The sequence below is a fragment of the Danio aesculapii genome, chromosome 10 (assembly GCF_903798145.1).
Source record: "Danio aesculapii chromosome 10, fDanAes4.1, whole genome shotgun sequence".
In the NCBI taxonomy this organism is placed as follows: domain Eukaryota; kingdom Metazoa; phylum Chordata; class Actinopteri; order Cypriniformes; family Danionidae; genus Danio; species Danio aesculapii.
In genome coordinates this window covers 36,821,463-36,840,194 of record NC_079444.1, presented here as the reverse complement: position 1 = coordinate 36,840,194, position 18,732 = coordinate 36,821,463, and the positions used below count along the sequence as shown (strand labels likewise).

General features: G+C 34.8%; 1 protein-coding gene across 1 annotated transcript in view; it reads right to left on the bottom strand.

The window, feature by feature from the left end:
• vezf1a (vascular endothelial zinc finger 1a) overlaps window positions 1-13,756 on the bottom strand; it is a 46,732-nt gene extending 32,976 nt beyond the window's left edge. Inside the window, 1 exon segment of the mRNA XM_056466684.1 lies at window positions 13,707-13,756. Within this exon segment, the coding sequence (XP_056322659.1) occupies window positions 13,707-13,742 (36 nt within the window). The 5' untranslated portion in view covers window positions 13,743-13,756.
• Window positions 13,757-18,732: the final 4,976 nt, after the last annotated feature.

Below are 18,732 nucleotides of genomic sequence, written 5' to 3'. Positions count from 1 at the left end.
TTTACATGGTATCGACAAGCTAATTGTACCTGACATAAGATTGTGCAAATTGTTACTTTTTTTTTTTTTTTTTTTAAGTTATTTTTACAGTGCACCGCATGGACAGAAGACAAAATAAGTTGCCAAATTTGACATTCATTCATGCTGAATTCGAAAACACTCAATTAAACTAGGGGTGTAACGGATCACAGTTGATCTGTGATTCATACATCACAACCCACAGTTCGGAACACAATGTGACCCGCGGACTAATACATTTTTTAATTTACTGGTAAATTAATCCTACATTTGTAACGATCACAGAGAGTTCGGCTCTCGCGTCAAATCACAAGTATGAAAGCATTAAGCCTTTCCTGTAAAATATAAAGATGGGATGTGGTGGGTTTCTTAGGTTATTAAAGGTGTTTTCTGTCAATACTTGTTTAGCCTGCATTAATGCATTTAGTGTAATGCTGCACGATTAATCATTAAAAGATCGGGATCTCAACACCCATGCAACAAATAAATTATGGTGACTTGCACATTTATTATTTCTTCAGATTGCTGCATTCAAATATGTGTTTGAAAAACGCAAAAATCAAGAAAGGTTCAGTCTTCAGTCTTTTGAGTTAGTTTTAAAGTTACAGTCAAATAACACCGAAGTACTGGGAGAACAGTTTATAGTTTAGATAAAATCACTGATGTTAATGGTAAAGATTAAATTCACCATCATATGCATTTAACGATGCTCAATAATGAAAGTTGCAGGCAGCAATTACATTATTTAACCAATAGGTGGCAACAACCAGCCAATTAAAAATATGCCACTGAATAATTCTTCAAAAATGATCCATCTAGCAATGAAACGAAGTTTTATGAGTGAATAACTGAATCATTTATTGAAAATGAGACTAAAAATAAATATGAATTGTACAAATTATCCTGTTAGATTTCTATATTTAGCGTTATTAGCAATAGTAGTAGTAACAATGAATTTTACTGAATATTACACAGTACTGAATATTTTACAATTTATTTTTATTAAGCCGATTACTTCTTTATTTTATTTTATCTTTAATAAAATTACAGGTTCTCAGTTCTGTTAGTTAAAACAAAAAGTTTCTTGCAGTACTGTTTCTGTAATAAATGGAAAGCAAATTACATTTGTCGTCTCCCCTTCACGGCTGATCCGAAAAATGGTCCGATCTGTGACTAAAAAGTCATAACGTGATCCAAACAGTGAGATTTGCAATCTGTTACACGACTAATTAAAAGTAGCCACAGCATTACAGTTAAAGGCAAGCTAATATATTATACAATGTAAATATATTCAGATAAAATGAACCATCAAAACCAGCATCGTCTGCGAAAAGTTTCTATCCGTTACCAACATGTAATTCAGCACATGCCCAATCAGAACCAAGAGATGTTGTTGGTCTCAGCAGATGCAGTGAGGAAAAAAAAAAAAAAAAAGAGGACACCGCAATTAAGATGCGCACAATCACGGAGAGGGCAGGGTTAAATACCTGACCTCTCGCATTCAGCGTCATCCATCCATCTCGCGAGGCTGACCGGCACGCAGGCACACACAGGACAAGAAAAATGAACGCTTCTTTCTGCTCCTTACTTCATCTGCTCTATTGTGATGGACACAAATCGGAGCGGGGATGCCCTCACGGATCCGCAGGGGGTCTTTGTGCGGGAGTCTTCTCCGATTTGGTTCCTCTATTCATGAGGAGAACTGCATATCTCCACACACACACACACGCACATGCGCACAAACACACACACCTGCTCTCTAAACTCTTCCTATAGCATCCCAGCCATCATCCCCAGTATGTCTAGACTAGGCCACTGCATGCGTGTGTGTGTGTGTGTGTGTGTGTGTGAACTTTGTGTGACGCAGAATGACTGTAGCCCTGCTGCGTCTTCACGCCGCTCTGACAATTTTGATACAAATCGGCTCTGAAGGCTGAGGTCAGTGTAACGTAAATAACAGAGAAAACGAGTTCAGCGAGAGAATAAGTAGTTTTGAAAAGCCAGCGGCTGCACAATGGAGATTTGCAACGGGTCTGGGGTGAATGCTAAAACACATGGTAATTCATTTTTTTGAGTAAAGCTTTCTTAAAATCTGAATTTGAAAAGGAACAGCTAAAAAATAAGGGTGATTAAATGGACAAAAAAAAAAAAACAGTACAAAAGGAACAGGGCGCTTGTGGGAAGGCGAACAGCCCATAACACTACACAACCCAGCTGTTTACAACTATTAGACCCTAAAGGACAAATCCCGGTGCATAATCTCTCTGCATTTCACACATAATTCACAGGCGCATGAAGGTTGCGTTTCGCTGGGACTAGAGGTGGGCGGTATGACCACAGTCTTACATCACGCCATGAGTAATTGCAGATCACAGCCACTGTAAATACGTCAAAATATTTTCTGCTGGAAATCCAACCGCAACATTGACTATATCAGATATTCATCATTGGGCAAGTGTTTATCTAAATATTACATTTATAGTGTGCATGAATATAGATGCATACTATAAAATAAACAAAAAAGCTAAATTAAAAAAAAGGATGTTATGTACAATGTTATTACATTTAATGTTAGATTATAACTACAACACTAAAGACTGTTAGTTCATATGTAATCAATAATATTTAAGTCTAGAAATAGGACTAAATTATGACTAGTAATAAAATCTATTACTAAACATTTAAATTAGTCTATCTAGCTTTATAAAATATTGAAAAAATAAATAGAAAACAAATAATAATAATATTAGGGCTGGGCGATATGGCAAAAAAAAAAAATTACCACAATAATTTTTTCCATGTCTTGATATCTCTCAATTTTAAAGGCTTTTCAGCATGCCAATACCTTTGGGCAGCTGATTTAATACATTTTGTGAAATGTTTTAGATGTCTGACAATATAAATAAAAAAAATTATAAACAAAAGAACAATCTTGATTGATTGTTAATTATTGTTCAACATCAGAACAAAGTAAAACAGATTTGGAACAAGAAAAGGTGAGTTAATTGTGACAGAATTTTCAGTTTCGGATGAACTGTCCTTTTAATGGCGAGTATGTGGAATTTAGGGTGTAATATCCTTTAATACATTTTATTTAGGGATGCTAACGATTACCCTTTAATCAACAGACCTTATCAATGACTGATTAAGCGTGGACATTCAAAAGTTTAGCTATGCTTCGCGCTGTGAGATGCGTCTATGCATTACATAATCAAGTGTGTGCAGTTCACCTTATCTTATGGAGTCACCCTCTTGCCATTTCAAATTGCGGGACGCATAAAACCATGTTATGTGCAGACCTCGATTATTTTCGCAGGAGTTTTAACCAATTTTATCTGACAGATTGGCACGAATAGGCCTATGCAGACTCTCATTTAAAAAATTGCGCATCACGGCCGACACGCGGGGAGCATCTCCATTCACACAAGTTTCTGAGTTCACTCATCCTTCAGACTGAGTTCGTTCTTCTGGAGTAATCTAGGAATACTACCAGTGCTGCGAATAGCTTGTAAAGACTGCCCAGGTCATTCAAACCGCTTGATTAAATTAATAAAAATGAAACTGTGAAAACAGTTTAACGGATTGTTTTGGCGCTAAAGCATATACTATAGCGAACTTGTTTTAAAGCGCTTCACCTCAGATGTTATTCGTTCTTCTTGTTTATGTTGTAGATCAGTGGTTCTCAAACTGGGGGCCTCGACCCCTGCGGGGGTCGCAGAATAATTTCAATGGGTCACAAGAATGATTTAAAAATTGTGTAATTTTCAGTGGTTATAATATATATTTTTCAGTATTACAAGTGAAAGCTAATATTTTCAGATTTTTTTAAAGATATTTGCACTTTGCACTTGAAACGCGCGCGCAGGAACAGTTTAAAAATGTTGTCATGTCAACTTGCCGCAGTAAACAAAGCCCGCAACACTTGCCCTGCCTGCTTGCTCTTCTTATTGGCCCACTGCTCTAGAAATTAACGCGAATGGATTGGTTAAAATCAGCTGTCAATCACTCAGTCAACACCTTCTGCCTTCAGATGACAGGAGCGACAGTAGCGAAAATGTAAAGCGCTGAAGATGAGAATGAAAACAACACCGACAGATTTAGTTTTAGAAACCACCTAAAACTACAAATAATGGCACATCTGATTCCTGATCATGTAGTGAATGTTGATCCACCTTCTACACTTTTCGAAGAGTGGATAAAAGACTTCCATCTGCTTCAAATCCGCTATGAAAATAACTGTAGCATTCACTGTAAAGTCTGTGGGATGGGATTTTCAGGTAACTGTTTGCCACATCTACACATTTTAAGCACGAGAGGATCTGTTTAATCCTTCATTTAATCGCCAGATGCTGTCAGCCGTGCAAGTGGCAGCTATATATAAAATGTAACACCACATACACCATCGCAAAAGGGCTTGCACCGACTAAGAATAAACTAATTTTGCAGCTCATGAAAAGGCCAGTATTGCTATTAAAATGATGTATGCAAATAATAAGGTATATGTCAAAAGCATATGTGCAATATCAGAAACCACCCATGAGAACAACACAGTTAACATATCGTTAACAGTTTCATTCATGTCAAGCAGTGCGTGCAGTGCAGAGCCGGTGAGCGGTCCGTGTATCTTTTGGTCACTCAAATACGTTATAAAAATGTATTTTCTTGTGATAACAGGATTTCATTGAGACCTATTTTCCTCACGCATGCACATATATCTTTTTCTTGTTAGTTTTGATTAGTGTTGATTTCAAATGCAATAAATCTGTTTATAAATCTTGTAGTAATGGTGCGAAAATTGGTGGGTGCGACTAAATTAAAAATTTTGGCTGGTGCGCCTGAATTTTAAAAAGTTAGAAGCACCAGTACTACCAAGCAAAAATGTTAATTTTAGCCCTGTATAGTAAATATAGTTAAAATATTGTGAACAGCTTAAAATGGTTATTTTTATTGTTTGGATATGCTTTGGTAGTGGGGGTCGCGAGTTCTTGACGATCTTACATTGGGGGTCGCTAGCTTAAAAGTTTGAGAACCACTGCTGTAGATAACAGAATAAAACTGTTCAAAAAATACATGATAAAAAATACATTCAAATTGAGTTACACACTATACAAAATGAAATTTGTTGCAAAAAGATAAATTTTCAAAGAAAAACATATAAAGTGTATATTTTTTTAGTTCACGTTGCTCTGTTTTGTGTCAGATTGAGCTCTTAGTGACATTAAATGTCAACAATGTCTGTGACCTTTTGTTTTTTTTTTACCTTATTTTTTCTTCTCCAAGTGCAATTAACACTGTATGGTTGTAAACTTGTACTGCATGCTACATACGGAAGTGCAGGCTGCAAAATGCCATCGCAGCATTATGCATAGTGCATAAATATTATCGAACACTTATTGAACTGTCATTATTATTTTATTGAAAACATATATATCATGATAAATAACGTTATCGAATTATCGCCCAGCCCTATGTAATTTATACTCAAACACTACAAGTTCATATTAGTGGTTTAGAAAACTATAGTTTCTTTATAATATATAGGTAAATAAAACAAATACAACAAATTATACATTTTTTTTCATAAACATTTTGTATAAACATAAACATTAGGGCTGCACGATATTGAATTAACATTGCAATATTTTTTATTCTGCAATATGAATACAAGACGAGTTGAATAACTACTAAATAACGAGTGAAAGAAAAAAAAATCGTCACTTCCTGATTAACTGGTGCCAAATATCAAAAGTAAAAACGTAATTTGCTGCAGTAGGTGAAGCTGTGTGAATCTTTTCTTTATTTAATAAATGACTTGCACCTCAGAAGGCAATCCTGACACACAGTGAACGCGTAGTGGCGTTTGAAGGCATGAGATGCTATTATCATTGATAATATAATAACACTAATACTGAATCGGTTAAGGCATTTTAGAATGACCAAAAGAACATTTTAGAAGTTTTACAATGTGCTCAACATGCTGATTTATCCATTCGCACATATTTTTATCATCACATGATCTCTTATAACATAATCACATGATCTTTTTTAATGCGCATACTGGTATTTGTTCAATAAATGTGTTTCCATCGCAGTATATGTGCATCTTTTCTTCACGAATAAAAAGTTGATCCTACTCAGTTATGCGCATAATTTTTTACTGCATATTTTCAAAAATGTATGCGCATCTTGGTGTTTCTCCAAATCTCCAAAATGTGCATAAAAATAGGTGGGGGGAAACATAGCTACTGTTGGGGTAGTCTTTTAAATCTGGAAGCATAAAGAACTTCGGAATCGGAATATATATCTTTCAATATGGAAAATAATTTTCGACATTGCATTTTTGCCATATCACCCAGCCCTAATTGGGATGATTCTGTAGGGGATGGTATAAAATACAATAAACTACCTACAAGCATAGATAAATAAAATAAACATAAAGGTACAAATTAAATAAATAGCATTTTATTGTTTTCCGGACAGTCGAATTGTATTCAGGTATAAAGTAATTGAATAATCAATTCGTTTTATAAACAATTCAATAAAATTAATTGTTGTTAGGTTACAAATGGTACAACTTAGGCCTAAATGCTTTTAAAAACCCTCACACAGCCACAGGCCTAAAAAAAAAAACACTTGCAAAATGCTAAATCCAGACTCAATATTGTGTATACTTGCGATCTGACTATTGTGAATGACCACATTGCGATAACGATGTGGAATGATATATTGTGCAGCCCTAATATACATAGAATATGAATTTGATTAACTGAATGATAGAATGTTTTAATTAGATGAATGCAAATCATTTTATGGATGATAACCATGTCATATAAAAAAAAAAAGTTTAATTATTTTAGAAATATAATACACAAATTAAAATACTAAAGAAAAGTGTACTGTAAAAATCCGATGTTACATTTTTAAAACCACATCTTTGGACAAAAGATAAAGCACATTGGTGTGTTGACACATTTATACTGTTTTCACGATATACAGCGTCATTCAGCAGCCCTGACTGTGACGCAGCATGAAGCGCATCCTGCAATTTAAGAAAACTGTCCCAGCAAACATTTCCACTTTGGTGATGAGTCAACTGAGACACCCACTCCAAAAACATTTTCAGATGAGCAATGACTGCTCACATCCCAGACTCTCTGACATCACCACTTTCATCCATCATCAATAGTTACCCTTCAAAACCAGTAAAAATGAAAGTCTAAAGAAAGTCGTTCTGAGCTCTGAAGGCCAGGTATGGACAGGCGCACATCTCGTCTGTGTCTGATCAACAAATAAAGGATGTTTTATGAGTCAGTGTAGTGAGTCACGCACCTACCTCAGCTTGAAGATAAATGGATTACAGGAATTCTACTTTCTCGAGGCTACACTGGGCCACTATGGGTCATGAAGGCAGACTAGCCGTCCAACAAGCGATTAGTGAGGTCAACTAGTTTCAAAATCAGGTCAAGATTTTGAAGTGCATCTCGAAACACCTGATGGATTTGCGCTGCCACTAAACACCCACTGATTCACAGTCATTCTGCAGTCTAACCAAGTTCATGACTGAAAAGTCACCACAACCTCAAAGTCACCACATTTACTATGATAGAAAAACACAACCGTCTGACCAATCAGAGTACAACAGCTGCTGTACTTTATACTATGTTTCCATCCGAAAATGTAAATTAGACCTTAGTGCAAAACATTTGTGAATAAAGCACTGTTCCCCATCCAATGAGCCAAAGAGAACAAAACTGTCACCTGCTGATAAACTAGGGATGCTTGATTGTAGGAAAAATCCTAATCACGATTGTTTTGGTCGTGATTGTAATCATGATTATTTAAATTGAATATCAATGGGCCATATGACCAAAAGGTTTTGGAGATATATGTAGTTTTTTCCCCCTGTAAAAGTAACAAGACATTCTCACAATCATGGAAAGGAAACAAATACAACAGAATAAAAACATTCAATTGAAAAACTGCAAGTACATCTGTCTGTGGACTACAAGACAGGGGCATAACATGAAGGGGCATAACCTGTAGAGGCGCAACTTGCAGTCATCGAGATTCCATTGAACCATGCGAGATGTCCCATTGAACCATGCAGAACATTTTCACCAAATGTTTTCACGAGTATTCTCCAAATTTAAACACAACCTAGTCAATTATTATATTCATTCATTTAGCAGCTCCACCATGCAACTCCACTCACTGACTTCTTACGTTTTGTCATGACAGTTAGCCTACTCAAAGTTGCCCCATGTGGTTGTAAATAACAGTACAACGGTGAGCGCATCAAGTATGAAAGCTTCTGCAAGTCGTGGCTGTACGTTAATAACTGTGATGGTTGGGTTTAGGGATGGAGAAGATGTAGACGTTAATAACCGTGATGGTTGGGTTAAGGGATGGAGAAGATGTAGACGTTAATAACTGTGATGGTTGGGTTTAGGGAAGGTGTTGACATTAATAACCGTGATGGTTGGGTTTAGGGTTGGGGAAGGTGTAGAAATTAATAACTGTGATGGTTGGTTTTAGGGTTGGGGAAGGTCTAGATGTTAATAAGTGTGATGTTTGGGTTTAGGGTTGGGGTAATATAGATGTTAATAACTGTGATGGTTGGGTTTAGGGAAGGTGTTGACATTAATAACCGTGATGGTTGGGTTTAGGGTTGGGGAAGGTGTAGACATTAATAACTGTGATGGTTGGTTTTAGGGTTGGGGAAGGTCTAGATGTTAATAAGTGTGATGTTTGGGTTTAGGGTTGGGGTAATATAGATGTTAATAACTGTGATGGTTGGGTTTAGGGAAGGTGTTGACATTAATAACCGTGATGGTTGGGTTTAGGGTTGGGGAAGGTGTAGACATTAATAACTGTGATTGTTGGTTTTAAGGTTGGGGAAGGTCTAGGTGTTAATAACTGTGATGTTTGGGTTTAGGGTTGGGGTAATATAGATGTTAATAACTGTGATGGTTGGGTTTAGGGAAGGTGTTGACATTAATAACCGTGATGGTTGGGTTTAGGGTTAGGGAAAGTGTAGACATTAATAACTGTGATGGTTTGGTCTAGGGTTGGGGAGTAGGTGTAGACGTTAATAAATGTACAACGCCATCTTGCCGACAACATATTTTTGACATGTGGGTCTTCAAGTTTCGCCTCTACTACATGTTATGCCACTTCATGTATGCCCCTGTCTGGCAGTTCGAAGAAAGACCCTACTTAAAAACTGTGCTTTAGGCATCTTCAATTCATTGTAAGAATTACAATTGATTTGTTTCTTAATATTAAAGAAGTCAGCAGCAGCAATATAGCACAAAGGTTAATGTGAATAATCACTAAGTGCCACCTTTTCACACATTTTTGCATGCAATGTTGAGTCTGGATTATAATTTATCATTATTATCATTTTTAATAATAATTATTCATATCATTTAATGTTTTTCATAATCGCTTGAGGCCAAAATAATAATTGACTTTCGATTAATTGCACATCCCTGTGATAAAGTCACAAAATATCAATAAGAATAATGTAATTTGCTGCGGCAGGAAAAGCTACAGTAGGCCTTTTCTCTTAATTTTTTACAGAATTAATTGCTTGCACAACAAAAGATGAAGACTAAATGAATGAGTGCTTTTGGAGACTCTGGCTTTGGGAGTGCAGATGCTCAAGACAGTTCTGGAGGTAATAATATTAAACCACTTTGACTACAGACTTTGGCTGAGGGATTTTAGAATGACCAAAACAACATTTCAGATATTTTACAATGTGGTCAGTCCGCTGGGTTGTCCATTAATAACCTGTTACATCCATATTTATTATCAAATGATCTGTTAAAACAAAATCACACGACATTTCTTTAATGTGCATGCTGGAATTTATTTGGTAAATGTGTTTCCATCGTAGTTTGAAGTTTATATCTAACTTAGTTGTGTGCATACGTTTTTGGTGCACATTTTCAAAATGTATGTGCATATAGGTGTTTCCATTATGCATTTTCTATGTGATACTCCAAAATGCGCATTAAAAAAAGATGGATGGAAACAGAGCTACCGGTTTCAAATCACAATCGCTTTTGAATAACGAGAGATATAAATTAATAAAAAAGAAAGAAAGAAGCCAACTTTGACGGCATGCACCACATTAGTATTATTAAACTTTAATTTTACGTCGAGTACCAAATGTGAAATGACTATTGCAGCAAAAATTCTAAAATATTATACCACAATTAAGGCTGCACGATATTGGGAAAAAACAGCATTGTGACTTTTTCTTTTTTGCGATATATATAGCAAAATAAATATAATTTCACAAGATGACAATTAGGGAATAAATTCATAATTTTACAAATTATGCAAATTTAATAATTTCTTGTGCCCAAATGTTTTAAAATCACCTTTAAATCTCAGTTACTGGCCCAAAAACTCATAAATTTTTTTCTTCACACAATTAGATTAAAGTTAAACTTTGCAATGACTCCACAAATCACATCCGAACTGTGTTTTCTGGTTAATTATAATTCCAATATGAAAATGCAGATCCTGTGATGTGACTATTGCGCATTGTGATATTGATGCTGAAACGATATATTGCGCAGCCCTACTCACAATTTAAGTACTGATTTCTCATATCCCGATAAAGCTACATCCCATTATACGAAACATTTTCTATAAATTCAATCAATTAATAGTTTATATTGACCACATGAAAACTTTTACATTTTAAAATATTTACTTAAAGATTTACTCTTTTATTTGTGATAAATTTTCTCACTTTGTCTAAAACTTCAGGGCAAAAGTTTGAATAAAACGTAAAAATAAATTGTATTAATAAAATACAACACATTTTTAAAACCTAAGGATTACGGGCCCAACATTAAATATTGCTACACAAAATCTGTCTGCGTGTAGGATTGCGCACATACAAATAATGAAAAAGTATTATCGCAAAACAAAAATATTAGTAAAAGATAAAGCCAAATATGAACAGATAGACTTTTTATTTTATCTATACAATATATATTGCCTTATTGCACAGCCCTACACTAATTATTACACTCAAAAAATAGATATATTTTTACTGCTTGTTCAAACTACTTATTTAAAATAAGCTGAAACAACACAGTTCTAGGTTTTTTGGGGACAACTTAATTGTTTTATGTTCAGTCCATTAAATTTATTACACTAACTTACAGACAACATAAATGAATAGTGTGGTCAACGCCGATGGCCTAGTGGTTAAGTGGGCCGGCATATGGCACCGTGGTGCTCCCGGCGACCCGGGTTCGATTCCCGGCTCGGGGTCCTTTGCCGACCCTCTCCGCGCCCAACTATTTCCTGTCAATTCTCTGCACTGTTCTATCCATTAAAGGTTAAAAGCCCCTAAAAAATATATAAGTGAATAGTGTGAAACCCTGCATTTTTTACAGCGTACACAAAATATTTTCAGAATTTGTATGTTTCAAGATATTTCTACAGCCGTTGTTTGTTCAGCCATTTATTCAAGCATGATTCACACTGCAATAAGCAGCTATAAATAAATTTACAATGCAAAATATAAAAAACAAAAAAAGCCAATTATAACAATAAAGAGTTACAACTCATTCACACAGCCCATATGCCTCAACATGTGCTAAACACAAAGCATGTAATCAAACTCAATTTATTCTCTGACATGTTTCCTGGAGTAATTTATAGTAGTAATACATACTGGAAGAACTCTCACTGACACCAAAAACGCATGATATATCATCTTCAACAATATGCAAGCATTCAGATGAAGAAAATCTCACACACACAAGGAACCAGGTGCAAAACAAGCCAAAAGCGCTTTGTAAAGTAGTCTAATGAAAAGCAGAATGTTAAACTAAGCCCAGAGCACACACAACTGACTAAGAAAGCAAAAAGCAGTCAAGCTGAACACCCCATAAAGTGAGGTTACGTGTGAACCAGTCATCAGGATCTGACTCACTGGGGCAGCTTATTATATTATGTCTGATTCTTTGTGTACAAAAGAGGATAGATAAATATGCAGATAAAGGGAAATATATAATTGGCTCAGACTTGAGAAGAATGTCTAACGTTACATTAGCTAGCAAGTTATATATACTTATTTATATGTATATATAAATAACCAATAAATAAGCATACACAGTGCTGCAAAACAAATGAGCACAACCCCTTTTATCCATTTCTCAGTGAATATAGACAATATTTTTGGGTGCATTTAAACAAAACTGTTTTATTAAATAGTTATAATCATTAAAAAATTTTCTCTTGATTTTTTCCTCTTTATTAAAATTTTATTTCATATTTTTCACTAACATGTTAATTTGAATGTACTATTTTTTGGACCATGATCTAAAGTTTTGTTAAATTAGATCTAGTTTTGGCTTTGTACTGACTTATTTAATGTATATTACTGTAAAGCATCCTGTAGAAAATTCATAAAGAGAGATCTGTGAGGGGTAGGCATGGGACGATAACCAGTTTCAAGGTTTACCGTGGTTTGGAAAAGTATGTTTGTTTTTTTAATATATATATTTTGTGTTATAAAGAAATCTACGTTTTTGAAGCTAATAAATAGAGCAGAAGTCAATGGTTTATTTTAACTATTTAGCCTGACATGTTTACTGCTACAAAATGTTGTTTCTTAAAATAAACTTGTGTTCAATGGGGAAATTTATTTATTTTTTGTTTAGTTATACCCAGACATTTAAAAAAAAGCAGGAATCACTATATCGTGATACTGTGAAACTGTGATACTGTGGTATTTTTATCCAAGGCTAACATACCGTCGAAAACTTATACCGGCCCATGCCTAGTGTGGGGTGTAGTCAATTATACAGGGCAAAAAATAATCATAATAATTAAAAAAAAAAAAAACTTGTTATAAACATTGCTACTTGACAAAAAAAATGTACAAAATAACAATTAAACAATATAATATATATTTTTTAATCATATAAAATGTAATAATAATGAAAAACACTTCTAACGTTCCAGATGTTAATTTATTACAACTATTCCAACAATTCAGGGTATGAAAAATAAATCAAATTTTATGTAAACCTTGCTAATATTTCCAGATTTTTCAAGACCATGTGAACCTTATAGGCTAAATGATAAAGCAGTTGATGGCTGACTGATCAACATATATAGAAGAGACATACATGGAGAAACAAGTAAGATCGCCTGATAGTGAAGAAAAAAAGAAAAGAGCAAAAGATCTACAGTGGAATGAACACAGAGTTGGATGAAGAGAAGAAAATATCTATTTGGGGAAAAGATGGATGCAAGAGAGATGGAGATAGACGTAGAAGAGCAGAGAAATATAGCGGGATAAACGGAGTGGAGACAGATAGAGGAGTAAACACAAGAAAACCTCCACAGAAGAGAGACAGAGTAACACACTGGTGTGCAGAGGGCTATTTGTACAGCAGTAGAGTTCAAGAAAAGATAGTGAGAGTGTGGTAAACAGAGATTGAGTGCTACTACATCTATCGAGGGAGCGCAGCTGGGCGCCCGGGACTCATCTACTATTGTTTTGCTCCAACTGCTCCGTTTCAAATATCTCTGTTTGTAAAGCAAACTGAAGCGGGCAGGCCGGCAGCATAAGTGAGCAGCAAGCGGACTGCGGATGTGTGTGTAAATGTGTGTGTGTGCTTCAGAGAGAGAGAGAGAGAGTTTCTCACCTGGAATAAGAAAGAGCTCCAGCTCTGCTCCATCATCGCGTCTCACTCACAGAAACAAAGCGCTCAACATGGCAGAGCGAGACTTCCGCCACCCCGCGGGACGTACCACTCGCGGGAAGGGGGGTGGATTGGAAATTTGAATGATTTGTTTAATAAAATACAATTCAGTTCTAGAGTGTTAACATTTATGAATACATATATGAATAATGTGAGTTACAATACAATCTAGGTGTTATTCCAGAGCACATGTTATAAAGTTTTTAAATGAGTGAAGAAAAAGCACCCCTGTTTTTGCGATTGCATCTCGACAGACTCTCGGGACGCTCCAAAAAACAGGAGTGAAGTTGATGAATAGCTCGGAACTGTCGCGAGACTCGTCATAACTGAGTGCGCGAGATTGACTGACTGCGGGTTTATGCAATTAAACGCGCTTTATCTGCATTAAAAGTGTATTTTCACACTTTTGAAGACAACATTGTGCATTTTAGTGCATAACGTTGTCTTGTTTAGTGGTGTTGATTTTGATTTAATTGATCATTTTGAGTCTTTTCATCAAAAAGATTTGTTCAGTCATTCACATGACTCGTTCAGTGTGTTTGGTTATTGAATCACTTGTTCAAACAAAACAAGACTTTTCTGAAGTAGTAGGCTATTTAAAATGTTAGTTCACCCAAAACTAAAAATTTTGTCATCATTTACTCACCATTTACTTCAAATCTTCATGAGTTTCTTTAAGCTGAGAACCTGTAACCGTTGACATCCATGTATACATCTACTTGTGATTTATTAAGTCTAAATTACATTTTCATTTTTGGGTGACACGGTGGCTCAGTGGATAGCACTGTAACCTCACAGCAAGAAGGTCACTGAGTCCTGGTTGAACCAGTTGGCGTTTCTGTGTGGAGTTTGCATGTTGTCCCCGTGTTGGCATGGGTTTCCTCCAGGTGCTCTGGTTTCCCCCATATCCAAAGACATGTGGTATAGGTGAATTGAAAAAACTAAATTCGCCATCTGTGTGAATGAGTGTGTATGGGTGTTTCCCAGTACTGAATTGTAGCTGGAAGGGCATCCACTTTTTGTAAAATGTATGCTGGAATGGTTGCCGATTCATTCCACTGTGGCAACTCATGTACCTAGAAATACCTAGAATGCTGCCAAGCCTTGATGGATGTTCAGTTCAGTCCTCCTCATCGGTCAAGAATTTGGGGTTAATTTTTGATAGCAACCTGTCATTTGAAGGCCACATTTCAAGCATCTGTAAAACAATGTTTTTTCATCTTAATAATTTTGAGCAGTTCACTCGTGCTTTGAAATGTTTTTACACTATTTAGTTCGTCCACAAGGTTGTCAACACTACACCAGGCCATTGTTTAAAAAGAGAACCGCAAGAAATACTGAAGACGGCAAAAACAATAAACCATCTGCGATTATCACATCTTTTTTAGAGAGAGTGTATGAGTGTGTATGTATGGGTGTTTCCCAGTTCTGGGATGAAGCTGGAAGGGCATCCACTGTGTAAAACATGCTGGATAAGTTGGCGGTTCATTTCGCTGTGACAACCCCTCATTAATAAAAGGACTAGGGGACCGTGAGGCACAAAGTAACACGGGGTAAAATGTAACACAGAGTTTTAAGGTATTTGCTCAGGGTTAACCATGGCATGCTTCTGAGGTTTTCATCACAGTGTCGACAGACACCTTCGTGCCAATTATTGAAAAAGTTAGACAAAATTTAGATAAGCAGCAAAGAAGAAACCATTGTTGCAGCATAAAAGTTATTTTTTTTATTATACTCAATATTTTTTTATTTAAAAGAAATCAGTGAAAGTATTTAAGTAAAATCCTATGTTGTTGTGATTACCGTCTTCAAGGCTAAAAGATGGAACCATTTTGAAAGATGTAAAAAACCCACAGTGACTGCTAGCCAGTTTTGAGGAAAACACGACACAGCAGGGTTAGTTGTAACAAGGTGTTACAAATAAGCCACACACTGTTTTACACCAATTAAACTAACAAATGTTTTTTTTGAGTTTTGAGTGTAATGTTGAGAACTTTTTGTTTAAAAACGTTTTTTAACAGAAAATATTTTTAATAGAAAAAAAAATATTTCATTGCTAATAATGCAAATACATGCATTGCATAATAATGGATAATATTGCAAATAAATCCAAATGTGTTTATTGTTGTGTAAAACTTACAACTGACATACAAAATATTTAAGTAAGTACTGAGAAAATATACTATTTAACGTAAACTGAATTTAAATTAATTGTGTGTAATTTGACTTTTAAGCATGTGTTACAACTAACCCTCTGTGTGTTACAACTTGCCCCGCAGAAGGGGTAAATAGTAACATTTTTACTCCTCACACTTTTGGCAATACTGCACAGAAACCATGGGTCTGCTGAAAAAAAAGTATGGTTTGTTTAACCCCATTACTTTGTTTATTATTTGGCCAAAACCAAAAAGTTTTACTTTGTGCCCCACTCTCCCCTAAGCCGAAGGAAAATCAATACATTTTTGGGTGAACTATCCCTTTAATTTTTTTATTGCAATAACAACAAAGCAATAATACATTATAATTTGCCTATGTAAAACAGGCAAAGAATATAGTACTAATAGAGATTTTTTTATATTAACTAAATCGAACTATCCCTTTAATGTTTTGTTCGTTTAGTTCTGTTCACTCAGTCTGTTTAGTCTCAGTTCGTTCACAAATAGGATGAATCACTGTGTAGAATGACTCATTCAATTAAATGATTCATTCACCACCATTATAGCTGCAGCAAACCTTCATTGGACAGATTTGTGTGCCGTTTTACATGATTTATTCGTATAAATCCCCCAGCAGACGCACTGAAATGATTAGCTGAAGGCGCCTGATCTATTTGAGGATGCTTTTATAATCAAGAGCGACACACAGAGTGAGTCCTGAACTGAATTAACTTAATAACCCGATTTATTTGCAGCGGGGTTCCTGTTTTATAGGTCACAGAGAGATTAAAAGGCCATGCTAAGGATTTCATTCAATAAGTTATTTTTGTGGGGGCTACCAAATTATGTTAAAGAGGTTCTCAAACATCAAAATAAACGTGTAATTCAGCTTTTATGTTCTTTACTTTAGTTTTCTCCATACATCAGCATAAGGAACTGTTTATTGTTTATTTTAATTTGTAAAAAAATAAGTCATCATTTGTAACAGTTTAGCCTATTCTACCAAACATTTAAACCCAAATTAATACATTTAATCTTTTTATTTAATTATTATTTTTTAAACTTTTATTCATTCATTCATTTTCTTTTCGGCTTAGTCCCTTTATTAATCCGGGGTCGCCACAGTGGAATGAACCGCTAACTTATCCAGCATATGTTTTACGCAGCGGATGCTCTTCCAGCTGCAACCCATCTCTGGGAAACATTCACACTCATACACTATGGACAATTTAGCCTACCCAATTCACCTGTACCGCATGTTTTTGGACTGTGGGGGAAACCGGAGCACCCGGAGGAAACCCACGTGAACGCAGGGAGAACATGCAAACGCTACACAGAAACGCCAACTGACCCAGCCGAGGCTCGAACCTTCTTGCTGTGAGGCGACAGCACTACCTACTGCACCACTGCATCACCTTTTAAACTTTTAATATCTTTTATATTAGTAAATTAAAGTGGACTAAAAAAATCTTTCAAAATAGTTTTGTGTTGATCAGTAATTTTAAGATAACTTTGATGAATGATTTTGATTCACAAATGTTGACTACAAAATATACAGTGCTCAGCATAATTAAGTACAGCCCATTTTAAAAAATGAATATCTTTATGCATTTCTCAATGAATATAGGCAATGTATTTTGGTGCATTTAAACAAAGCAGATTTATTAAACAGATAAATTTATTAAAATTATATTTTAGTCATCGAACATGTTTAGAAATGAAAAGATAATAGAATTAAATTCAAGCAAAATATTGCAAAAAAAAAAAAATTACAACCTACAAAATTTCAACAGAATTTTCCAATTCTTTTGCTTTTCTTGATTTTTCCTCTTTTAAAAATTTTTATTTAATATTTGTACTAATTTGGCTGTACTAATTTTTGGACCCTTATCATTAGTTATTTTGTTAGATAAGCTCCAAATTTGGCTACAGTACTGACTAATCTAATGTATATGCACAAATATAATATTGTATACACTGTAAAATCCAAAAGTTAATGCAACTTAAACCGTTTTAGGAAACCGATTGCTACAAAGTTAAAAAACTAATCTATATGACTTCAAAACTCTTGTCAAACGAGTAGATTTAACTTTCAGTCAATTTTGAGTTAACTACACTCATTTCATTTGAAAAAGTTGACTGTTGGGTTTTAGTGTAGCTTCCTATTAAAATATGAATTTAAAACATAGATTTGTGAGGGGTGTACTCATATATGCAGAGCACCACATACAGTTAAAGACAGAATTATTCGCCTCCTTTGAACTTTTTTTTTTCTTTTTTAAATATTTCCCAAATTATGTTTAACAGAGCAAGGAAATTTTTAAAGTAAGTCTGATCATATTTTTTCTTCTGGAGAAAGTCTTATTTGCTTTATTTCGGCTAGAATAAAAACAGTTTTTAATTTTTTGAAATTCATTTTAAGGTCAAAATTATTAGCCCCTTTAAGCTATTTTTTTTTTTGATTGTCTACAGAACAAACTATTGTTATACAATAACTTGCCTAATTCCCCTAACCTGCCTAGTTAACCTAATGAACCTAGTTAAACCTTTAAATGTCACTTTAAGCTGTACAGAAGTGTCTTAAAAAATATCTAGTAAAATATTATTTACTGTCATCATGGCAAAGATAAAATAAATCAGTTATTCAAAATGAGTTCTTAAAACTAAACTATTATGTTTAGAAATATGTTGAAAAACATCTTCACTTCGTTAAACATAAACTGTGGAAAAAATTACAGGGGGCTAATAATTCAGAGGGGCTAATAATTCTGACTGCAACTGTATATATTTAAATTAAATTATAATATATTATT